Here is a 25,233-nt window from a genome sequence, read left to right as displayed (position 1 = left end):
GGGAGCCCCGTCAGGTTTGACAGGGGCACGCATTCCGCCCCCCACCCCCCCCGCCTCAGGAAAGTTCTGGGCGTTTACACGGAGGGCGTTAGGCTCCAGGGCTCTACTCCTGGGTGTTCTCTTCCAGGTGGTACCGTGACGGGAATGACGGTGAACACACAGCTGTGTTTTAGAGGAAAAAAGATCCTGGCTCCCATGGTGCGAGTGGGAACGTTACCCATGCGTCTCCTAGCTCTGGACTATGGCGCTGATATCGTGTACTGTGAGGTACGAGGGGTGAGCAGATGAGACAGTCTTACCTGATAACATTATTGTTAAGAAAAGTACAAACAGACTTTGTTTGTTGTATGATATTTTTTAATTTTACATATATTTTTTATTAGCACAGAGGAGAAAGAAGAATCTCTGTGGCTTAAGGCATTTTTCTTTGAGCAGTCCTAAAGTTATGGTGGCAGACATGTATTTTAAGATTGTTCAATAATTTCAGTTCACTTAGACAAAGCACTCTATTTCCTCACATTCTGCTATGTTTTGGTGTGGTTTTGTTTTGGGTTTTTTTTTAGTATAGTCATAACATTGAAGTAACTCTCAGACTGACCTACCCTCTCACCTGGTTAGTTCTGCTGTGCTAACCCAGAGCATCCATATACACCCCTCAGTGCTGCTGTCCTTGTTTCTTAACCACTTAAAACTGCCTGAAGCTGAGACTCCAGTTTGCTGTAGATATTAGTGGTAGGACTGCTCTGTAACTCAAGGTACTTACTCTTCACTCTTCCTACTGTTGTAATGCATCAGTATTCCCATTTTCCCCTACAGTGCTATTATTAAATCTTCTCAAATGCAGGCACCAGTACAAGTTACACAACTCTGCCAAGATTAAAAAAAAAACTACACAAAAAAACCCCCAAAACCAAACCAATTAAAGAGTTAAACATAATATAAACATAGCTTAAATACTGGCTTTCATGGAGAAAGTTTGTTCTGTACCAGTAGAACAGACTAAAGTGAACTGTGAGAATCAGTCATTTAGGATGTTCTCCAGGAATCTTTAGAGCAGTTCTCTCATGAGTTAGCTCACTGCCCTTTTTGGGGGGGAGAAGAAAGGAAACATTTGTTCTCAGAGAGACAATATGCTATTTTTATCTTGGCCACAGCTCACCTTTTGTCTCTAGAGTTACAAATGATATTTAATTAGTTGGATCAGCTCTGTGTGAAAGAATAGTTATTGCTGGATGATTCAGAAGCAGTCTCAAAATTCAGTAGAATAGTTATGTCTGCCATGAAATTGGGAGTAATAAGATGTTTTTCCTATTCAGTAAAAAATAATTAACAGTTTCCCAGTTCATGAATTATGACTTCTCTGCTTTACATGAGATTAAGTGAGAATATATTTTTTCATTCTCTGGGAGGCTAACTGTAGATCATATATAGAGAAATCACAGGCATAGAGTTACAGAATCTAGAAGTCTTAAACATTAAAAGTGAGTCAGGCTTCAGACAGGCTTTGTACTTCTCCAGTATCTCTTACACTTCTTAGGAGTGGCAAAGAATGTTGTTGCTGAGCAGCTACTGGATTTCACTAACCACAGATCTGACAGGGCTATTGTAAAGGAAATTAGTGGAAGATAGTAACGTAAAAATTATTTTGTCTAAAAAAATCCACATTCAAAACCCACAACAAACCACACACAAAGGTCTCACTTTGTTTACTGCTGAAGTCACAAGGTATGAAAAGTTAATTAATGCAGCATTATAAACCAAATAAAGCAGTTTCTCCTTTGCACACAGTTTTTGACACAATTCCAGAGAAACAGTTACTTCAAAAGAAGGGACCCTCAAAGTTACTTAAGAAGTTGAAGGATGTAACAAACATGTAGTGTGAAAATTATTCCTGTGGCCAAAAACCTGCTGTATTTTTCCTCATCTCACTTCAAAAATAAGGTCTCTTACATTGTCTTTTTTTTTCTCCACATTGCTGTTGAGAGACAGGAGAGTTAAGATGCCTTTAACATGGATTAGTGTTTGAAGTTAGGTATCAGTCTTGGTAGATTTTATCAGAGAAACTACACATTGCAGGTTTTCTTAAGAACTGCCAAGATAGTATAAAATAGAACAGCTGGTTTAGGTAACTATACGGTAGTTGTTTAGCAACAGAACAGTATGAATAACTGCATTTTTTAAACTTCATTTCTGTATAATAAAGCTTTATTTTCTGATTTATCCTTTTGTTTTCCAATCCCCTCAACATTTTGGAAATCAAAGCTGATCAGAACTTAAAGTGAATAGTACCCAATGAGAAGTTGAAAAACTTCAATTTATTACTCATAAGACCTATAGTATAATGCAAACAGATTGAGATTAGCCTAATTTATTGCTTATTTATCCCTTACCTGTAAATCAGTTGGTCTTAAACCTTATCTTATCTGCTAAAACAAAGAGTCTATAGTAGACTAAACTTCTTCAAATAACTAACACTGTAGCATGGTGGGTTTTTTCCTCAATTTATATAGCAGTTGGATTACCAGCTGCATATTTATTTCATCAGCTAACAAGTTCTATTGGCTCAAGCTATAGCCTGTTGTCAATTAAAGTCAGTCAGTTTGCCTTAAAGCTCACCTATAATCAAGTTGATGAGATACATATGAGTAAAGGACTCAGCTGGTGTCCTTGATAAATTAAGTCACATAAATCTGCAGTTAAGCTAATAGATGTAGATTGAAATTCCAAGTTTTTTCTAAAGGAAAGCTATAAGTTTTAGATGAGTGGTGACTATTATGTTCTCCAGTTAAGGTTAACACCAAGTTTTATTTTTCTATTTTAACAAGCGTAGAGAACTGATAAAACTCCAGATTAAGGTAAAGAATTCTTAAAGCCTAATAATTCTGGTCTGTTCCCTTATGCATTTGGCCAGTACGAATTTACGTTGATTCTTGAGGTGGTCTGTTGCTATAGTATTAAGTTATCTTCCCCTTCTGCTCTCAGCAGCTCATTCTGCTTTGTTTCCAGCTTGCTAGATAGGTATTTGAGCAAAATGACTCTTGTAGAGCTATGTAAGCATATCACATTCTTATGTTCATTTGTTCTGTTCATATTTTGAAACCTCAGTTGAGTGTGTTAATAGTTAAACTCTTGGTTTTCATCTGCATTCTTTTTTTCTAGTTGGTATCTCTAGATAGTTATTCTTTCTTAGTAAAATGGACAGCTGTTTAGAGCTGGGTGGCTTAAACACTTCAGCTCACCAAGGTATTTTTATTCTTTCTTCTCAGGAGCTAATTGATATAAAGATGCTGCAGTGTAAGAGGGTTATAAATGGTAAGTATAGCATTTCTTTTGTTCATATCTGTAACCGTTCTTTTTTCTAGTTAAGAGAAAAGTTAATTATTTCTTTGAAGTTATTTTATAGTGAAGTATCAGTGCATACAATCCCTCTAAACTCTGTCTAGGCATTTAAAATAAGCTTTTGAAGCTCTACCTTACCTGTCTGCTGCTTTATGGTTTCCAACTTTCAGTTTCCCTTCTTAAGGAATTTCAATAGTTCAGTCAGTGTCCCTCAGGAAAACTATAAATGTTTTTGGAGGATAGGGCTAATGTATTAGTAACTGAAAGCTTTTAATTCTTTTTAGGGCCCTAATACAAGGTCTTTCTCCACCATTGATTTAGTTTATTACAAGGATTTTATGAGTTTTCTGTTAAACTCTTTTGACAGTGGTCGAGTCACTGGGTGTGCAGGTACAGGCCTTCTCAAGTGAAAGGCTTTATAATTCTAGCTCCTGGAATTGTCTTTATCTTTTTATTAAGAAAAATGGGATCCATGTTGGAAGTCCATTACTAATATTTCAGCATTATGGTTCCTGGCAGCAGGTAAAAGAAACTAGTAGCTGGAATAGACAGGACATTAAAGTTCCAGTGCTTTTTTAAAAATGTTAAAGCTTTTAGTTTTATGTGGGTTAAAAAGACAAATAATAAAATTGTAATTAACCAATAACTCTTCTTAATTCTGTGTCTACATACTGGCTTCAGCTCTCTACTGCCTTTTTATGCTATTAGAATAAAGAACAAACAGTAAAAGCCTCTTGGGTTTTTTTTTCTTTTTTTCCCCCAGAAATTTTACATGCGTACGTACTAATATAAAATCTAATTTCTTGAGCAAAATTACTAATATTAATTACAAAGCCTTTTAATTTTTCAGGAAAAGTTTGATGGTGTCCAGGAAACAAATTAATTTGGACTGCAGTAGAGACAGTTTCCAGTCATGCGTCTTTATAAATGTTAGCTGCTTGTGACATTGTAATATGCACACATTTTAGTCTACTGCAATAAGGAGCAAGGCATGGAAGGTCTCGCTGTTTATCATTCTTTTATTAATTTGAGGGTCCATAGACTAGACTTGGCCTAACATGATTTTCACAGACAAGTTTGTAAAAAGATATCTTTGAGATCTCCCCAGCTGAGTGGGATGAGAAACAGTTGTTTGTAGTGTCCCTGTTGGGGAGCAGAAGTCCACTACAAATCTGCTTTCCCCTCCTGCACTTTCCCAAAAAGGGTACTGTTATTCTGTCTGAGTCATCATTAGGCTGGTTCTGGTGCTGATGCTTGCCTAACAAACAGGCTGGGGGATGATTAGGGAGTACTGTGGGAGGGAAACAACAATGTGCAAGAAATGTACTGCAAGGACATACAGGAGGTAGAGTGCCATTCGTTCTGCTGTTCATGGAAGGCTTATCTGATAGCATTTCATTTATATACAAGTTGTGTAGTCATATGACTTCCTTTATGATTACATTTGTCTATAATTTTTGTCTGTTTTTCATTTCATTTAGAAGTTCTTGAAACAGTGGACTTTGTTGCACCTAATGAAAGAGTTGTTTTTAGAACTTGTGAAAGGGAGAGGCACCATGTTGTCTTTCAAATGGTAAGAAACCAACTGCAGGCTTTTCTGATAACAACAGTTAAACAAGGTAGTGCTAGTGACAGTAATCAAAGTCTAAAGCACCTCTGTATTGCAGACTACCAATTTATTGATGTAAAATTTCACACTAGATATGTTGCAGAATTTCTAATCTGTTGGTACACATGCAGTCAAGATGCTACACTATAAGCTCTCTGTATGGCTGCTTTCAGAAGAGGCGATTAAAGTGAAGTCTGTGCTCATGACAGCAGTTTGATTTTGAAATAGGTATCTTTGATACATTTCCAAACATACAGATACTAAAAATAAATTATACTGGTGTTTGATCACATGTTTGTCTTGCACTGTCCATTAAGCAGTCTCACTGGAAAGACTGAAAGAAATGGCATCGTTTAGGGTAGATAAGAGAGAATTAGTGTGTGCATTAACATTACACAAATGGATTAAAGGCTGCTGGTCAGAAAAAGGTAGTAACTTGTTCTTTGAGATCACTCTGTGTAGAACAAGAGGTGATGGGAACTGCATTAGATATTGGAAAATACCTTTTTCAGTGGTAATGATAGCCCTGGAATAAGCTGCGTGTAGAGGCTGTAGAATTACTAGTGTTGTTTCTTAAGAACCTGGTAAATAAATATCTAATGGTGGTGAGCTAAGAACATTTGATATTACTGTAGGTTAAGAGGGTGGACAGACCTCTCCAGATCCCTTTTCGCATCACCTTTTGTCATTCAGTGGCTTACTTAGTACATACTTGAGCTAAATATTTTAGCCATCTGTTATGCCATGAATGGGTCTCTGTGACTTTATACTAAATGTTTAGGACAAATAGTTATACATGTGTGCAAGTGAGCACTCTTTTTTTATTAATTTGATGATATTTTGTATTTATAAACCCTCTTGGTTTTCCAACAGGGTGCAGCAGATGCTGAAAGAGCCCTGGCAGTAGCTAAGCTTGTGTAAGTCATCTTCTCTCCCCCCCCTTCTTACCATGGGTTTGTTTGGGGTTTTTTTGTGCAGAGGAATTATTGTGGAAGACAATTTTTTTATGATTGAGAAGATCAAGGCAGGTCTTGATATGACCAAGAAGAGTTCTGTAGGAGCAGCACAGTGATGTGTAGCATCTCAAAAGGCCGGTGGTATAATGGTGTAACTGCAACTTCTATTTAAAATACTTACTGCTCAAAATAGCAGCTGCATTAAGTTCTATACTGGGATTGATGGTGTTTTGCTAGTGCAGTAAGTGTGTCCTTGATCTCTCCAGTATGAAATTTCCCTGGGTATTGCACAGCTGCAAGTAAGACCAGTATGCCTGGAAATGTCTCCTACTGTTTGTGCTTTGAAGCCCCCAATAAAGTATTGTGCAGAAATGAAAAATGTGTCTCAGACTTTTTAAAAAAGATGTTTATAAGACTTCATTTTAAATAAATGGAAGTTTCAGTAGGACTTGCTTTAGTGACAGTGGTGAATTTAGTGGTGGATATACTTATATATGCTTAAGATGAGTATTTGTAGCTTCTGCACAACACTGGTCATGGAAACCTGTGAACAGAGTGATCTTCAGACCTCTGTTTAAAATAAATATAAAATAACTTTTATAAATAAGAAGTTAAAAATTCAGAAGTTCAAATAAAAACTTAACCTTAAATTTTCATTTAAGCCTTAATGACAGTGAAACAAGTTTCCTGGAAAGATGTCTGTTTCCTGATTCTCGTTCTGACATGCTGGAAAATATTGTTAATTGTTTTTCTTCTCTTTCAGAGAGAGTGATGTAGCTGGTATTGATATCAACATGGGATGCCCAAAAGAATATTCTACTAAGGCAAGTGTATTCTGATTACTCTTAAATAAGCTTTTTCTTTCTTAGAGGTGTGGAAAGTGGAATATGTCTTCTGACATTCTGGGTTGAACACATTCAAGCAGTAAAATTTTCATGCAGGTAAACTTGAGTTTATTTTTTTGCAATAAACAAAAGTGTCTTGAAGGTGTCACGGCCTTAATACAGTAAAATAACATAGTCTGTTAGAAATCTCACTTAAGAATAGGTTTGGTAATTTAACTTATCGTATCTTTAAGTGAGTAAGTATGTATGAAGTTTGTAAGCTCAAGTGAGTGTGGATGTGTACCTCTGAGCAAGTAGTGATTGTATTTTCTGTCAGGACAATCACTGAATATTGGAAAAAAAAACATAGTGAAGTTGCTGTTGTACAAAGTGAAAACAATTAAGTTAACTCAGTTAACTTAGTTGCAAATTTAAATGCTGAGTTCAATTATTGGTCAGTTTTAAGTGGGAGGAGGATGGAACAGTTAAAACTTGATTTTTTAATATTTTTTTTTTAGGTAAGCACATGCAATACTAAACTAATCCTCTGTCACCTGTGGCTACAACAGAGTAGTGAGACTGGTTGTTAGCACTGTTAAGCCAGTTGGTGTGTAAGTAAAGTATCAAAGAATTAGATTGTGGAGCTCCATTTTGATGTCAGATGTTCATGCAGAATAGTCAAGAGAAATTTTGCACTTAGTGTCAAAGAAAGAGCTTCAACTTAGAAGACTTAAAAATTCATTTCAGTGAAGAAGCTTGACTTGCATTTAAACTTTCTGTCTTCTAGTCTTTGTGGCATTGGCATTTTTAGCATTTGGAGCAAGTTCTTGTACTAAAGCAAGAGCACAAATGTGAATGGTAACTTGAGATCTGCCCTAATTCCTAGTATCATCCTAAGCTTTTATAGAGATTCTGTATTTTCTGTTGTCAAACCAAGTTGCCTGTGAACCAAGTAAAACTATTTTTTTCCCTCTCCCCTTCCATGGTAGAAAAATACAGAATTCTGAGGCAGTTTATTGTATCTGGCGCATAAATACATGGCCAGTTGAAATGTGATATCTGGTGCAGTGTTGTTAAAATAGGGAGTAGTAAAGAGCAAAGCTGACCCTGCCGAACATGCCTGAGCCTTGCACGATGCCATGACATTGTACAGTCTACTCCACATGACTATCTTGTCCTCCTTTTTCAATTTTTCATGCAAGAGAAAAGAATGCTTTGTGTAAATGGATTTATTTGCCATTAAGGGAACATGTCTTTTGATAACGCTACTTGGAAAAGAGAAGAGTTTATTTTAGACTGCATTGCCTTAAATAAATAAAAGGACAGACTATGCCATGGAGTTTTGGAACAGAAGAACCAAAGGGCCTTAATGTCTGTGCAATAAGAGAGGGCTGATGTTTTTCCATCACAAAGATTGATTTTCCTTTTTGAGCATGTGAAGTGTGTAGGAAAGTTGGACACCTTTCAGGTATCTAGGATCTTAACTTTAACAGTTCGTAGTGTTTCAGCCTGGATCTGACAGTGGTTAATGCTGAAAGTACCAGGTGATGGTTCAAGAAAGGTGTGGGATGGATCGATTTAGAGGAGGATTTTCTGTTTCACTCCTTAGTTTTGTAGGTTGGCTTGCACTCTGAAGAATGATTACTTAAATTCATCTAATATATTCCATCGAACTTGACAGTAATTTTACCCACATACATTTCTAGAGTTTTTCTGTTTCAATCCTATTAGCTTTTTTGTTTCATTGCTAACTTATGAAAATGACATGGTAAGGTATGGTGAAAATAAATATTTTGCATTCTTTTAAACTTAAATTTTAATTTCCTGTGTTCTGGAGTGTTTTTATTTATGTATTTAGATTCTGTTGTTTCTGAACTTCCCCTGTTTTTCTACCAGATGGCTTTTGAGATAAAGTGGTATTACCAAGGAACTATAGTCATACTGAGGACATGTCATTAAATTCTTAATGGTCTGATGATATTTCAAGTAATGTTTTCTTTAGCCTTTATTACTTTCTTCTGTATTATAGTTAATTACATGGAAGACTATTTTCTCCTTCCACAGAATCATAATTAAGAACAAAACAGCAAAACAATCCACCCTGTACAAGCATGAAAGATCCAAAATTCAAGTGTGGGTGAATGGTTATTCTCCGACAGTAGTTTTGGGTCAAAATAGTTAATAAAATTTTAAACTTATTTCTTGTGTCTGCCTATTGGCCTCTAGATCTATGTATGCAGATGAAATAGTGCAGAAAGAACAGCTAAAATATTACATTGCTAAGGTGTTCATAATTTGTGTTCAATATAGCCACTTAGTATGTCTTAGCCTGTTTTTTCTGAGTGTAGTATGTAGGCAGAAACTACTGACAGCAAGACCTCTCAAACGTGGTGCATAATTTTAAAACAATAAATCTGTTCAGCTGTCACTTAAGGACTAGAAACCAGATAACTACAGTTGCTAAAAATGGCTTTTTGAAATCCTGTCTGCTCCATAAAGTAATGGGAGCAAGCTGATGCCATGAATTACTGCTTAATTATTCTCAGACGGTTCTAGGAAATGTGTTTCAGCAAAGTGTTCACTAGTGTTCCTGCATTTTAGATTTTGCCATTTTCTCCTTTTTATTATTACCCCCTGCCACGCCCCTTAATATGACACTGTACTTTTGCTGTGGTCTGCTATTAGGCAAAATAATTGTGTTGAAAAATGTGTTTGTCTAGTGTGTAACAGTTGCTATATATTTTTGCAGGGCGGTATGGGAGCTGCACTGCTATCTGACCCTGACAAAATAGAGTCTGTAAGTATTATCTTCTTGTGGTTTTTGAACTGCTTTGGAAGGTATAATGTACTGTGCTCTACTGGAAGCAGGGATGAATGCGTAGAAGACAAATTTGCACAAGCTACAGTAGAACAATCAGTTGTGAATACTGAAATTATGGTTGTGGATGAATAGTCTTGATCGAGTTCTCTTTGTCATTGTCTGGACTACAGAATTACTACCTTCTTCCTTTTCAGTTTTAAAACTTTGACACTGTGGTGCTATATTTGCAGAGGGAGGAGTTTTACATGCATATGTATGTAAATGTGTATAAAACCCCTTGTGAGCAGTATGAAAAAGATTTATACATATGTATATGTATGTATATTTATGTGTTTATATATTGTTTTGTATGTGTATAAGTATATAAAACCCTATATGAATATATATGAAAAAATATATATACACACATCTGCCTATCTGTATGTAATATAGATAGATATGTATTATGGGTTTTATATGTGTGTATATGTATTTCTAAGGTCTTTTAAGCTTCCTGAGATTAAACAGAGTCCAGACATTGCTCTGGGTTTCCAGGAACATTTTTAGCATAGAGTTATTTTTTCTGCTTAAAGACCTGATTCTTCATAGTTCAGATGAGTTGACTGTGAACTTTGTCTTGCTTCCCCTTGGCTTTTAGTCGCTCACTGTATCCACTTTCAGAGTTCCTGAGGGCAAATCTAGTTTACAATTCACCTCTCACTAATAAATGAATCGTGGTACACAGTGGCAAATGTTCCAAGGTAGTTATTCTTTATTTCTTGTACTAGCAAAAGCATGTGGGTCTGCACAAAACAAAAATAACAAGAGCATTGCTCTGCCTTTTCCATGTGGCTTTTGAGTGTGTTTTATTTTAAGGGTTCTTTGATGTAGTCAGTCTTTTGAAGAGACCAGGCTCTCTTCACTCATCTGCATGACTCTCTGAATGATAGCCAGTCTCTTTCTGATCCCTGTAGTTCATGCCTTTTTCTTCTGTCTAAAATCAATGTTGAGTCAGTCTTTTGTAAAGCCTTCCTCTTAGTGTGATTATACCGTTCAGCTTTGTATGCTAGTAGCAATTCTACAGTTTCAACAAGCTGATCTATTGCTTAGTTACTATTCTTTGTAAACTTGGGCATGAAAATGGGTTGTTCTGTGTCATTTATTTAATTACCTGAGGACATGCCATTAGAAGGGCACGTCATCAGCATTATAACCATGATAGATAGTTAGCCTTTTGCCAAACGTAAGAATCCCTTGCTGTCAAGAGTCACAGTGTTAGCTAAGCTGTAAAAACTGACCATTCAGCAACTGGAAGCATCGTTAATTGTGCCGAGGCAGGAGTTTAAATGGAGTAGACTGGACCTATTGCTCTCTCTTTCATTAGCTGATGGGAGAAGCAAAAGTAAAAGTGATCCAGTCTTGATCTCAAAACATTTTTAGAGAAGGTTGACATCAGTCTCAATTTTTCAAAAAAGAAAGTAGAGTCGGATAAGTGGTGTTATCTGCAGAAAGTCAGCTAACAATACAGGCAACAGAACTGGAACCAGAACCCAATTTTTTGAGGCCTATATGGCATTCCATGAATTAGGTAAGGTGGGTGATGCCATCCAGAATTAAATTGTAATTTATGAAGTATGAAGTGATGAAGGCTGAAAGAAAAAAAATTAGGAGTGGTAATTGAGAGGAAAATATTTAGCAAGCTAGAAGTAAATCTGGCAAAAATATTTCTCATAGGAATGAGAGGCAGTTTTAAGTATGATTGCTAACAGCTTTCCTTCACCTCTACAACCATTACATTTTGTTTTGATCATCAGGAAACTTACTGTTCAAAAATTCAGAATTGTTCTTTTCAATTTAAGATGTTAATAAGCAGCAAAATCTTACACATGAAAATTACTTGTAGCCAATTGCAAAGGGCAAACTAATTTTATATGTCTTCTTTTCTTTTTTTCCAGATATTGACTACCCTCGTTAAAGGAATTTGTAAACCAGTAACCTGCAAAATCCGCATTTTGCCCTCAGTAAGAACATAAATTATTATGCTAAAGTGCTTAGTTGTTGTTCAATTTTGTGATTTAAAATCAATATATGGTGTTCTAATATGTTGGTGTTTTAGACCTCAAAATCTCACTTGAAATTATAATTTCTGTAATTTCTATTTGGGATGCTGTCACAGCCTAAGGGGTTATCTGGCTTGTGGGTGTACAGTGATTGTGGGTTCATTGGGTTCCATGATACGCAAGAACACAGAGGCTTTTATCCTCTAAATTTCTCAACTTTATTACAGATTACTACAAAACTGGTATTAGACAGATCCCAGAAAGGGACACAGCAATCCAAGAAGTAGGAAGACAAACTGAACCAACCCCAGAAGTACGCTCAGAGAGGGACCAGTAAAATAGCAGGAAGAGACTCACTCCAAAGATGATCTGTGTCATGGAGTTTGGAGTCAGCCAGGCATGCCAGGCAAGAGTCCAAGATCTTGTAGAAAGTTTGTATGGAGAGTTCATCCTGTTTAGGAAAAGGAAAAGTATATGCAGCATGGGAAGTTCTCAAAGAGAAAATCCATTTTGGACAAAAAAATTAAGTTATTTTTATGTCATGGAGATGCAAGAGGGTGTAGGACACCACCCTGCAAGCGGACAGTAGATGCTGTTAATTCCTGTTTTTCACCCGGGGCAGACAGTAGATGCTGTTAATTCCTAGTTTTCACCTGGGGCAGACAGTAGATGCTGTTAATTCCTATTTTTCACCTGAGGCAGCCACTGGATGATTGTTTTCTGTTCTTTCAGGAAAATTTTAAATTTTTTTCCACAGTTTTCATTTTCTTGCAGTTAGAACACCCAATGGCAGTTACAGATTCTTTCATTCTCGAGGTGTTTTCCCATTTTTCCAGACTATTTTTTACCTTTTCAGATAAGTTGCTGATATGTTTCCTTGTTTTTGCACTTATCAGTGTTATCTCAGGATGTCTCTGGTTTCTAGGTACCCAGCTACACTTATCAAGGGTACTTCTGGTTCACAGGCCTGGCTCCCAGGCTAGCAGTTTTCAGGCTGGCAGGCATTTTCTCTCTCAGTACTTTTCACAAGACCTTTTCTTCTGTTTAGTAATTTTCCCCTTCCAACCAGGTTGTCTTTCTGGCTGCTCACATCACGTGCCAAACTTTGTTCTTCTTCTATAATTCAAAAAGTGAAAAAAAAATACTCAACATTACATGTCTACAAATGGTTTTATTCCATTGAACTCCAAATGTGGATACTTCTATGAAAAAGTATTTTAGTCCTATTAACCCAGTGAGTTAATTCCAAAGCTTTTGCTGATGAATAAGCACTAAATGAAAATAAAAAGGAAAAATGCACTCTTATTTTAGAAGAAACCACCGAATGTGGAATTGGCTGAGAGTAATACCACGTGTATGTAAGCACAGTGTGATGAACCCTGATGTTACTTCTCCAACTTCCAACATTCATGTTAACAATGAAGATTTCACTAATGACATTGTGTTTACAAAAGAAACTGCCTGTGCTCTATAAACTACTCGTATTCTATACTGCATGGAAATTTTGCATTACTTGAGTCCTGATTTACTGTACATGCAATGATAACAATAAATACTGCAAATGATACCCAAATTACAGAACAACTTCTGCAGCCTTTTTAGAAACACTTTGATAGATGAAGCACTGAAATGGCTAGTTTATACAAAAGGGTTCATAATCTTCCCCCTTGGAAGCAACATCTTCATTGCAATTAGAATGACTTTTTCTAGGGTAGATTCTTGGGTGCAATCATTAATTTCAAAGAAATTGTGGTAAGACTGTTACATTGCTAAAGCTGTTACGTTTTGTTTTGTCAGTACTCTAAAATTTAACTATTAAAAATGTAATGAAAATACATAGGTGGTTCTTTCTTGTTTCACAGCTGATATAGTTTCTTACTGGATTTTTTCAGTTGAAATCCCTACGTATTTTTAAATTTTCAGGAGATTATATGCCTTCTCTTTTAATGACTGATTATTTTGCAAGTGTGTATTTAATTACCTGCCTAGATAGCATGATTGCACGTGACCTGGATAGATATTTCTGTAGATGGATGAACTGTAACCGGGCTAGCTATTATTCAAAAGTCATTTACACATGTACTTGAAATGATTAAATTAACAAATTAAGCCTGTGTGAAGAGAATCAGTAACTCTTTGTAAGATCACTTTGGTTCTGAAGTACTGACGTATTAAATCAAAGAACTGGCAGCTCTCCTTTTTATTTTCTACAGCTATCCTAGAGTATTTTCCTTTTTGCTTCAAGCTGCTTTTGCATAACATGTCATTAATCAGAACAGCAAGTAAGCTGCTGTCTCTATGTCCATGCCAGCTGGTAGATGTTGCAGAGTTTGTTGTAGAAAGTTTGCAATCTGCAGTTTCAAGGAAGTATTAAAAATGGATTCTCATTTTTGCCATAATACGTAGGGTTTTTTCATTGCAGTATGTACAAAATGGTTATGCATGTTGGGAGTTACTGTTGAAATGCAGGAGTCGTATCCCTCTTGTGCAAACAAATGTTGGAAGTCTTCTTTTTCATCAATGATCACATGGTTGTTATTCCTTTTTCTTTGAACTAAAATTATGTAATTCTCTTTTGTTACTCAGGTTGAGGATACTGTGAATCTGGTAAAGAGAATAGAAAAAACTGGTATTGCTGCCATTGCAGTCCATGGAAGGTAAATTGATTTTAAGTAAGAGCAACTTAGACTTCTTTATTTTGCTGGTGAATGTAGCACAGTAAGATATGACTAGAGTGTACTCTACATGTAATATGTGGTTCTGATTTCAGCTAACAACTAAGTTGGTGTTGTAGAAAGGTCAGGCCAGTAATTAGAGAATTGAACCACTTGCTACTGTTATTCTAAAATTTTAGTCTCAAAGACCAAATAACACTAAAATTATCTTGTATACTCTGTCTAAAAAAATGAATGCTGCTTATCTGGATATGGAATTACAGTAACAATCTTTTAAAATGTATTTTATGTTAAATAATTCTCTTGTGTTAAAGAAAAAAAGGGCAAATTACATATCTACAAATTCCATAGGAAATCTTTGGTCTTGTCTTTTTTTGTTTGCTGGAAAGGAAGAAGGAGGAGAGGCCTCAGCACCCTGTCCACTGTGATGTGATCAAAGCCATATCTGAAGCAGTCTCCATTCCAGTAATAGCAAAGTAAGTTGGACTAATTAGTTTGTTATTGCCAGATGCCTGTGCTTAGCTTAAGATCTGCAAGTGCAGGAAAAAGACGAATACAATGCTACCTGTTACCAAAGATCAAATCTGAATAGAGGTAGCAGTGACAGAAATTATGGAACCTCACTATACCTCAGTTTTTAGTTTAAAAATTCCATATATTTTTCAAAAAATGCTGCATTTGTGTATCACAATCTATTCTATACAAATTGTTTCTGATTACATCCAGCAGTTGAATTCTCTGTGCTTTTAAGCCCTGTGCAGTGAGTCATTATAACCCTACCACTCTCTGTCTTGGACACTTGAACATTGAAGGTCATCTGTTCTATTGCTCAAAAAGTGTTACATTCTGTGGCCTCACATTTTCCATAAAATCTCCTTAGTCTCCAGACATACGGACATGATTCCACTGAATCTATCTGCTTGTATGGATGGATCTTTCAGTAACTCTGTTAGTAAAATAAGGAACTTGGAAAAGTTTAGCTATAAACTGCTAAGAAGTTTTAAGAGCAATTTTGGAAGCAGAGGTAAAGAAAAGTATCAAACTGTCCTGAATTGTATCTGATCTGCCTGACCGACATTTTTAGATGCTTCACCTCTTTATATGTGGCAGTAGAATATCCTTGGTCAGAGAAGCAGTGACCTTAAAGTGAAGTTCTCTTCATTGATCTTGAGTTTTCGTGGAAAAGCTGCATCTCTTCAAACCACATATTTAGATCAGGAATCTGAGAACCATTTTCCTGTTCACATTTCTATGTAGAAAATACATTGAAAATAACAGTTGTTCCTGTTAGAAAACCTGTTTCTATACTGGATAAAGGAAATACTCCATGCTGATAATCTTTGTTGAACAACTTTTCCATGGTTCACCGGCTTTGTAGTTTTCAGAATATTTTTTTAAACAATATAGAACTAAAAATGAGCAAAATACACGTTGTTCATTGCCGTGAATCCTTTGTTTGCCTAGGTAAAAGATGAGGCTGACAATTCTTCTTAGTTGTTATGCATGTCAGAGGAACGTCACGTCTGTATGAGTACTCTGTGATGCAGAAGTGTGCAATTAAGATACAAAAATATCAGGGGTTTATTTTTGATAAATTGCTTCTGATTAATCCTTATCTGTTTACTACTTCGCAAGTGTCCCAACATGCTGAACTAACATTAACAGCCCTATTTTTTTTTATGGTTTCCCTGAAAAGGATGTGACCTTTGTTTTAAATCCACTTGGTGAAACTTTTCCACCTCTAAAGAAATATAAATGTGCAACTTGGAATCCTGCTTATTAAATATATTTGATACTTGATCCCTGCTGTAACTTACTTGGCTAGTATTTTGAGAATTTTATCCACTTGTACCTCAAACTTGTCAGGAAATACACAGGAATGAATAAAAGGAAGTAGACTGGTGGTAAAAAAAAAGGGGAGGGGAGGGGGGCGGGCAAGAAAACTTGAATTGATAATATGATTTCTAGAAGGGTACTGTGTTTGTGGAATAGTCTCTTAAGTGTAGGAAGCTTGCTTGTGTTGTCTCCATAATAGAAATGTCTGGTTTTAAAGTAATTTATCTTTCTGTAGTTTTTATTTTGCATTTGACAATGTTTTTACTTTTGAAGGGATAAAGATACTTTTACTTTATAGTTCAAAAGTCCAGCTTTTATTTTACATTTAAAAGATGCTGTGAAGGGAAACTTTGAGAAAGAAAAGGTGTTTTAAGTGTTCTTTTTGCTTACTAAGAAGCCTGACTTGCTGACTTGAAAGCAGAGGCAGTACAATAGAAGCAGTGCAACCTTCTTTTAACTTGAAAGTGCTTTGTGAGTGATCCAGAAGTACTACTTGTAGTTACTCTCCATATGTTAGTACCAGAGTGAAAATGGAATGCTGCTGTCCATACTTAACTTGTTTTCAGTATCACTTGTGCCAACATAGTTAGTGTGCAGTTGAAGGTACAGAACTGGAAATTGCAAGGTATCATTTTTCAGACAACATGGAAGTGATTCTCTGTGAGCCTTATCCATTAAGAACTGTGGGAAAGCACACAGTTTGTGTAAAACACAAATTATATTCTTACTTCATAAAAAGTCTTCTATTTTTAAAAGAAGTATGCAGATAATTAAAAATATTATAATCTGCGTTTTAGTGAGCCATTGGTAGTAAAACTCAGACACATTTGTTCTCTTATATTTGAGGTAATAACCCAAATAGACTCTACCACCATTAATAATGTAATGGCACATTGAAAATATGAGGCTGTGTTAAAGTGCAAGTAATAGCAAATGAAACTTTCATTGTTACAACAGTGATGTTAATTTTTAGTGGAGGATCTCATGACTTCATCAAAGACTATACAGACATTGAGACCTTCCAGAAAGCAACAGCTGCTTCATCAGTAATGATTGCTCGTGCTGCCATGTGGAACCCATCTATCTTCAGAAAAGAGGGTCTTTTCCCCTTGAAGGAAGTCATGCAAGATTACATCAAATATGTAAGTTTTTTGGAAGGTCTTGCTTGTAATTAAGATTGTTTAGAATTGTTAATCCAAATCTTATTACAATATCTTGGGAACATTTATGTGGCTTACAAGGCTATCTAAAAATGTCTAGGATTTTGAAAAGCCTATGAAATGTAGGCCAGCTTTCTTGAGGTTACAGTTGTGCAAATAACATTCAACAAAAAAGTGAGGAATATTAAATACTCAGTTGCTGCTATATTAATTTTTAGAAATTAATTGTTTTTTACAAATACCATCAAGAATTTTTAGCAGCAGGGAAGCCCAGGGAATGATTTGCTATTAAAGCAATGCTGTATTGCATTACTATAGCTCTATTAGCTGTGTCATTTATTATATAAAGTTTTATATATTGCTCAAAATACACAATTTTAATGATGTAATAGGAAATTATTCAGAAATCTGTGGCTTTGATCATGTTATCAATTCAAAATTTATTGGGTTTTGAAAATTTGAACTGCCATTAACTAGTTACTTAATAAAATATCACTGTATTGTTAGTCAGTTACGTAAACTGGTCAACTCTTTCTTCATAAGTATGAGTAAGTTGAATTTCTGTTCATGAAAGCATGCCAAAATAATCAGATTATACTCACATTCATGAGCAGCCTTGAAAATGTACATTGCAGATTGTCTTTCAAAACCAATTTTTAATTTCATCAAGAGGCATGAGCATTATATAAGATTAATTTGTTTGTTAAGTTTTTATATACTTTGTCTCTCTCCCTCAGGCAGTGAGATACGATAATCACTATACCAACACAAAATACTGTTTGTGTCAGATGTTAAGAGAACAGTTAGAAACTCCTCAGGGTAAGAAGCTGCACGCTGCGCAGTCCATACAGGAGATCTGGTAAGTGTGTACTTCAGAAACAGGAATTGTACTTTCTGTCAACTTGCAAACCACTTCTGTCTGTAGCACTGCCTGGCATTTCATACCTTCAGAAGAAGCTTAGTGAGATGTAGAATAATACAGTAAACTTTTCCAGGTTTCCTCCATGGTCAGGTGTTAACCCTAAAACTGTCTAGGTATTCAAAATACTTGTTTGAGTGGTGCTTCACTGAGGGACAGGCATCCAATATTTGCATTAACTGATTAAGAAAAGTTTCAGCATTCTGTCATGGTAGTCTGGCAGTTAATAGCATGGAGCTTGTCTTCTTCCAGATTTATTTATTTATTTTTATTTTCCCTTTTCCACATCGGGTTTTTAATGTTACTGGAATTTTTATGACATGATGTTTGTTTTAAATGAACACTTAGGGATAAACTCAAGCCAGTGTATGAAGGTTGCCTATATGATACTTAGATGTATTTCTCTTGTGTTGCCTTTCATACCTGAAATATTGTAATGAACAATTGCAACCTTTTTGAGGACATATAGCAGCTTTAATGAATCTCTTCATCCTGGACATCTGAAACTGTCTGGATGAAATTTCTCAAAGGGCGGGGGGAGGGGCGGGCAGAGAAAAGGAAGAAGGAAAAGTTTGAGAGAAACCATAAAATAGAGATGTGATTAAAGAATTCACACAGAATGGAGAGGAATTCAGGTTTGGACCCATCCCAAATGGAATGAAATAAAGATCTGAGCTTGCATGTGTCATATCCAGGTTGTATGCTGTACTTACCCTTCTGGTGGAATGAAGGGGAAGAGAATCTTTGTTTTTGTAAAATGAACAGTCTGACACAGTTTGTTATCTTACATGTATGAAAATGGATAGAAATGCTGAAAGCTTGAAATATTTTGCCAATAGAGTTACTGTTTCCTAGCAAGCCCTAATCAGCATTCTGTTCATGTTTAAAATGAATGGCAATGCCTGCAACCCTTTTGCTAGTTTACTGCGATTTACCAATTTGGCTCTCTAGCAACACTGCTGTCCATGATTATTATATTTCTACAATGCAAGGGAAGGAATTTGTATTTTATACATAAAAGGAGCTAGCCTTCATTAATCATAAAGGAGCACTGGGATCCATGAACCACATTTACACTTTGCAAGTTACTTTTCAACTTTTGCCATGTAAATAATTGAACATTTTTTAGTATGGTAACTTACAATCTGTTTTGTTTATACTCCTCTAGTTTGGTTAGGAGAGATACAGTATAGATTGAACCTGAAACAATCTTTTACAACTTCAAATAAATCTTATCCAAAAGGGTGGTGATGTTCTCTACTGAATGACTAGTAATGCATAGTATGTAAAGAAAAGAAATTGTAAACCAAAAGTCAAAGTCAAGCATTCAAACAGGTAATTAGAAGAGTCACAGTTTATACACATAAAGACTGTATAGAGGTCTAGTGTAAAACTTTTGGTTTTATGTGCTATGCCTAACAATTCTTTAAGGACTTCCAAAATTGAGCATAGCCAGTTTTTGTGTATGTGATACAATACCGATTTAAAAATTGGATTAAGCAGTGTGTGTGCATGAGAGAGGGACAGAGACAGAGCCACTTGAAAATTTATAAAACCACTTTCAGCAGACTCAGTCTTTTAACCTGTTTAAATCCATATTAAACAACCTGTTTAATATCCAGATAACTGAAGAACGTTCAGTTACTTAAAATGCACTTACACATTTTAAGACAAAAATGTTACTTAATCCTGCTGCCTCCTGGTGGTGATGGCATCTTACAACCATTGGAGGTTTTAACCTCAGTCCTGAATGCAAGAGAACAGGCTGCTGCATTTCAGACAAAAAAATTTGCATAATCATACCAAATAAGTTGTCTTCTCTCAGAAGCATCAGTTAGCATTATTCCACTGTATTGCTTTTCAACTTAGAGCACTGGAGATGGCTCTGCAGCCAGAATTGATTTTGTCATTAAAAGCTTTATACCAATGAGCATTCCCATAACAGTCAGAAAGTAAAAGTTTTCGTATGCTGCAGGTTTTATTGTTATCATCCACAGAAAATGAATAGTCTTGTTTTTTTCGAAATAGATGTAGCCTGCCATAGATCTGAAATTTAAAAGGATTTGAGGCTCTTGCCTTTGACCCAAATCCTAGTTGCTTCCTCCCTTGTATTGGGGCATGTGAATAATACTCTGAAGTCAGAAAATCTGAGGTTTTTGAGTTATATGGATGTTGCAGTGTTTATTGCTTATAGTGTTTTTAAATACTAAAATTTGAAGAAGAATCTTTTTCCTACTAAAAAGTAGCTCATGTTAATGTCACTGTGCAGAATATAGCCACACTTTCATGTGATTCTCTGTACATATATGCTCTATTTAAACAACTGATTTCTATACTTACTTTTCTCTATTATAATGTGATACAAAAAATTATAAGCTGATCTCTAATACAAAGGTATTCTGTTTGAATAGTGAAGTTTTTGAAATGGCTGACTTCTATGAAGAAACAACAGCTATTTTCAAAGCAAAGAAAACATCTTTAGAAACTGAGACACAAGATGAAGATGACCAAATGGAAGATCCAGATGTGATAAAAATGGCTGTTAGATTTGACAAGTAAGCATACAAACTAATTTTTTCACTATCTTGCATCTGTAAATAAAAACTGTGAATTTGACAGTGCCTTAACAGTTTTTTGAAAATAATGATTTGTGTAACAGCACTTAATGAGTGAATTTTTCTGAAGCAATTTGTGTACATTGTTACATAATCACTAGCATCACCACTCTTCCTCTGCTATTTGGATGTTGCAAGATGTTCTTTAGTTCCAGACTTCCTGAAACTGCTTAATTCTCTCAGTTAACTTATTAAAAGTTTCGACTGATATTAAAAAAATAAAATCAAACATCTGTACGTAGAATAATATGAAGAATATGAGTATACAAATATATAGAGTTCAGTTCTTTTTAGTGAAATTTCACTAAAACAATACTTTTTCTATAAAAAGTCATGCACAAATTTCGTTATACTCTTTTCTAAGCATGTAACATATGTGCTCATCTGCAATATTCTAAATGTGTTCCACTTATAAGGTACTCCTTGAAAAACTAATTCATGGAGTTATGTACAATATTATTTTAAGCTACCTTTGGCTATAATCTGTGAAGCCTGTGGAATTGTTGTTACTTTCCACGTTATACCAGTGTTTGCTATTTTTGCTATTGAGTCTGTCAAACAGCTCGAGAAGTGTGATATAAAATGCTTCTCAAATCCAGTTATAATGCTTTAATATTATAGGATATATTACCTGACTTCCTGAAGACTCAATAAAGTGGATTTACAGTATTTCTTTTTTCTGCCAAGTACAAGGGGCTGTAATTCCATGTCAGTAACTGAATCAATGCCTACCTTTCCTACCCTTTTTATTTAATAACTCTACAGTCTCATAACAGAAGCAGCTTCTTTTCTTTCTTCTAGTGTTTAATCTTAACACTGGTGCTTATAATAAGCAGTACAAGCTGTATCTCTATTGTGTCATATATTTAGTTAGAATCTCCTTTCTGGTAAGTATCTTTTCTGTAGTTGTGTTACTATAGAATGTGAATGGGAAGAATTAATAGAAAAGTTTAGATTTTATTTTAGATGTTATGTCAGATATATTACTTGAATTATCTAATAAGGAAGCAGCATTTTTGTCTTAATTTGATCTGTAAAATTAAACCACAAAGAATAGCTGGTAGAAGTAATACAATAAGCAGCACTACCTGTTTTAAAATGGAACTCTGTGCACAGTTGTTGACTGCAAGTTTTTCTGTCTAGGCGAGAATATCCACCACAGATTACTCCAAAAATGTATCTTCTTGAATGGTGTAGGAAAGAAAAGCATCCTCAGCCTGTTTATGAAACTGTGAGTCAATGAAGAAACTCTTGCAAACCTCTTCCTCTGCCTTGTCTATGAAACTAAGTATTTGGGGACTCAAGGTAGTGAGAAATTCTGCTTCCCAGTCTGGCATAGCTCTTGCGTAAGAAGCTTCAGAAATGGTAATACACATAAGTATGAAAATAGTAGCTTTTTTATTAGAAAATAAAAATTGGAAAATCAGACCTTCAGTCTGCTTTTGATTCATGTGAAGTTGCTGTAACCACAGGTCATTACATAGGAGTCTGTGACTGACTTTCTTTTACTTCTGAGAACTAAAGAATTTGGATTCAGAATGTTTTCTCTGTTGTTGCACACTGTTATGTGTAGGGACTATACTGGACAGCAGCAACTGCTAAAATAAACTGCTTGGTTAGATGGGGACATTATCTAATTATTTTTTTTGACAAAGCAAAAATATTTGCAGTTTGGGCAGTTTCTTCTTATTTTTAAATCTTAAACATGCAAGGATAAATTTGTGGTGTGAATTACAGTAACTTTAAAGATGTTACTTGATTGTGGTGTAAAGACTTTGACTGTATTGTTTGTTGTATAAATGACATGACTGTTTTTGACACTCCCCTCCCTATTCTTCTTTTCTTCAGGTTCAAAGACCACTGGATAGATTATTCAGTTCAGTAGTGACAGTAGCTGAGCAAAAATACAAATCAACTCTGTGGTAAGCTATCAGTGGCTTTTTGCAGCTGTATTCTAATTGTTTCTGAAATGTTGCTGAAAACTTGCAATGAAAGGGTACTCGAGTTTATTCCAGTTGATTTTGATAAAAGTCAACTAAAAGCTACCTTCTTAAGCTACCTCTGGGAGGGAGAAAGAATTCAAACTTTCTGAGAATTGAATGTGACAAGAGGAAGTAAGCTTTAGCATAATCAAGTAAACCATTACAGATTTTAATTCACTTAGTAGATTAGTCCACAAATTGTATTGGAAGAGGAGCAAATAGGTGACCTGGTTCAACTGTGTTTGCAAAGAGTTCAGAAACTAACCATGAGAGGCAGAGGGGATCATTGGAGGAGGTAATGTCTTCAGTCACTACAGCAGATCCATTCTTAATAACAAGTCAGGATTAAGTGTCTGCATACACTGAAGCAGAGGACAGTTTAGTGGCTTCTCAGAGACCTCAGTTAATCAACAGTTACATCCAGGGCTGCTCTGAAGTTTCATGGTATTTTATACAATCATCTGTTAGTACTGGAGTTGACTTCAGGCATTTGCACCTACATTGAACTTGATTTAACTGCAAAGCTAAAGCTCAGCATTGAACATTTTAAAGAGGACAAATGTATGCAACAGTTACTGGTGCTTGCAATATTCTGTGTAGAGACTTTAGGAAGTTAAGCTCAGCTGACATGAAACTTTGAGAAAAAAATATTTTCAACTATTGAATTTCACAAATGTGTAATCTGCAGTCCCTCTTGGAAATGACAGAGTTTTTATTATCATGGTACAGTTCCCGCTTTTGTCAGCATCAATGCACTTGTACACCTACCAGAGATTATATTTGGGCCCGAGAATCTTTTGAGAAAGTGATCCTTCAAAACTCATTTTTGTTTAGTGATAATATTTGTAAAAGTTACCTTTCTGAGGATTGCAACTACTTAGGCCAAACACATGTTGACTTGATTTTTTTTTAATGTAGAGTGTTTGAAACACAAGACCTTATAGGAACAGATTTTCTAAGACTATTACATCAGGAGTGATGCATCAACATTGACAACTGGCAAGATTCAAATAATTTGTGGAACTGACCTATTTTGTTCCTTCTGCTGTGAGATGACTACAAATGCTGTTTATTTCATGATGTTGCATCAGAGACAGGAGATTGTCTTGGCAGTGTAGAGGTTTCAGTTTCTACTTTTACCTGTGCTCTGTCTGCTTGCTCTTCAGGGAAAAGTCAAAGAAACTAGCAGAACAGGCTGCAGCTATTGTCTGTCTGAGAACACTGGGTGTCCCAGAGGGAAAGCTGTGTGAGGGAGAAAATCACCTGATTAACAAACGCAAGAGGCAAGACCAGGAGTGCTTGAATAACAGAGACCACAGAGAAGATCTTGCTGAGCCTTCCCATAAAAAAACTAATTTTATTGAAGAAACTTCTGACGTGGATGTGCCGAAGATACCACGATAGCATGGAAATTGGAGGTTTCAGGCTTATACGGTTACAAATTAGCCCCTATTTGTATATCTTGCTGTTCACATTTCATTTGCATTCTCTCGGAGACAGATAAATTCCCCAGTTGTGAAAAAAGCCAATGACATGTTTACTGTTCACCACTCACTGTCCCTATGGTGCCTTTCAAACAGGATAAATTAACAACTTGAATTTAAAGAACATTGTGAAGATTGTCCCAAGTAATAAATTTTTTAAAATATCAGATATTTTCAAAGCAATTTTGTAATTGGTTTTATTACTTGTTTCTTATTTTTAACAAGTTCACAGTGTGCTGGTAAGAAGTGTATGAATACATAATCCGTAAGCAGATGAATTAATTATGGAACTGTGTAGTTAATCAGAAAAGTTAATGTAGGAAAACATTAGTAGCTAAGTAGACATGGTTTTGTCAAATGAGTTTTATGCATGTTTTGCAAGCTTTATTTACACCCATCATATATCAAGACAAAGTTTTTTACAGAGAGAAGGACTTACAAATTATAACACTAAACATGAAAATAACTTCTTCTAATAATTTCTGTTACATTTTATCCTCCAGAAATAGGACAGTACAAATTAACTGTGCTTTCCTGGTCTTAGATATTACAATTGTGCCTTTCCAGTAAGGAATTGGAGCCAAGCTTGGTAGCCATGAATTTGCTGAATGAAGGCACTTTGAGCTGTTTTGTTCTTTTGAACTTGTAAGTTCTAGTAAATGTCTGCATGCATGTTACTTGCAATAATGGGCATCCAAATATGGCCTTATGTGTGTGTTCTTGAGATGTGGCCTAGTTTGCCTCAGTATTTAGCTGTTAGTGATAGTGGTGGCCTTAATCAAAGGCACGTGTTCTCTTCTTAATTTGCCATCATCATAACTTCCTATTAAAGTAAACTGTAAGTACATGCTATATGCCAAGAGAGCATACAGACCCATTCTGATTTCTTGACAGTCCAGCTGAGCTTGTCTGATTTAAATCAGAGCTTGAATTCCCAAAAGAATGTCTTCATGGATTAAGATAATTCAGGGATT

At 35.5% G+C, this 25,233-nt stretch overlaps 1 protein-coding gene across 2 annotated transcripts; it reads left to right on the top strand.

Moving 5' to 3' along the window:
• Nucleotides 1-144: 144 nt before the first annotated feature.
• DUS2 (dihydrouridine synthase 2) lies at nucleotides 145-24,442 on the top strand. 2 transcript variants are annotated; one of them, XM_010174255.1, is made up of 15 exons: nucleotides 145-267; nucleotides 3,267-3,312; nucleotides 4,821-4,912; nucleotides 5,822-5,865; nucleotides 6,668-6,728; nucleotides 9,478-9,525; nucleotides 11,484-11,549; nucleotides 14,175-14,245; nucleotides 14,653-14,739; nucleotides 17,073-17,241; nucleotides 17,997-18,118; nucleotides 20,590-20,733; nucleotides 21,937-22,024; nucleotides 22,642-22,715; nucleotides 23,942-24,442. In XM_010174255.1, the coding sequence occupies exons 1-15, from the start codon at nucleotides 145-147 to the stop codon at nucleotides 24,177-24,179; spliced, it is 1,473 nt and encodes a 490-aa protein (XP_010172557.1). In that variant the 3' UTR covers nucleotides 24,180-24,442. The 2 variants fall into 2 exon arrangements, with proteins under 2 accessions (XP_010172557.1, XP_010172558.1); XM_010174256.1 differs by lacking the exons at nucleotides 5,822-5,865; nucleotides 6,668-6,728.
• The last annotated feature ends 791 nt before the right edge of the window (nucleotides 24,443-25,233 follow it).

Source organism: Antrostomus carolinensis, unplaced genomic scaffold, assembly GCF_000700745.2.
Source record: "Antrostomus carolinensis isolate BGI_N321 unplaced genomic scaffold, ASM70074v2 scaffold52208, whole genome shotgun sequence".
Taxonomy (NCBI): Eukaryota; Metazoa; Chordata; class Aves; order Caprimulgiformes; family Caprimulgidae; genus Antrostomus; species Antrostomus carolinensis.
Note: the sequence above shows the minus strand (reverse complement) of the source record. Positions and strands in the feature narration are given on the sequence as shown.

Coding starts and splice junctions, on each gene's coding strand:
- DUS2 (XM_010174255.1), top strand. CDS start 145: ATGACGGTGAACACACAGCTGTGTTTTAGAGGAAAAAAGATCCTGGCT. Junction 9,526..11,483: donor ACCCTGACAAAATAGAGTCT/GTAAGTATTATC, acceptor CTTTTTTTCCAG/ATATTGACTACCCTCGTTAA. Junction 22,716..23,941: donor AAATACAAATCAACTCTGTG/GTAAGCTATCAG, acceptor CTTGCTCTTCAG/GGAAAAGTCAAAGAAACTAG.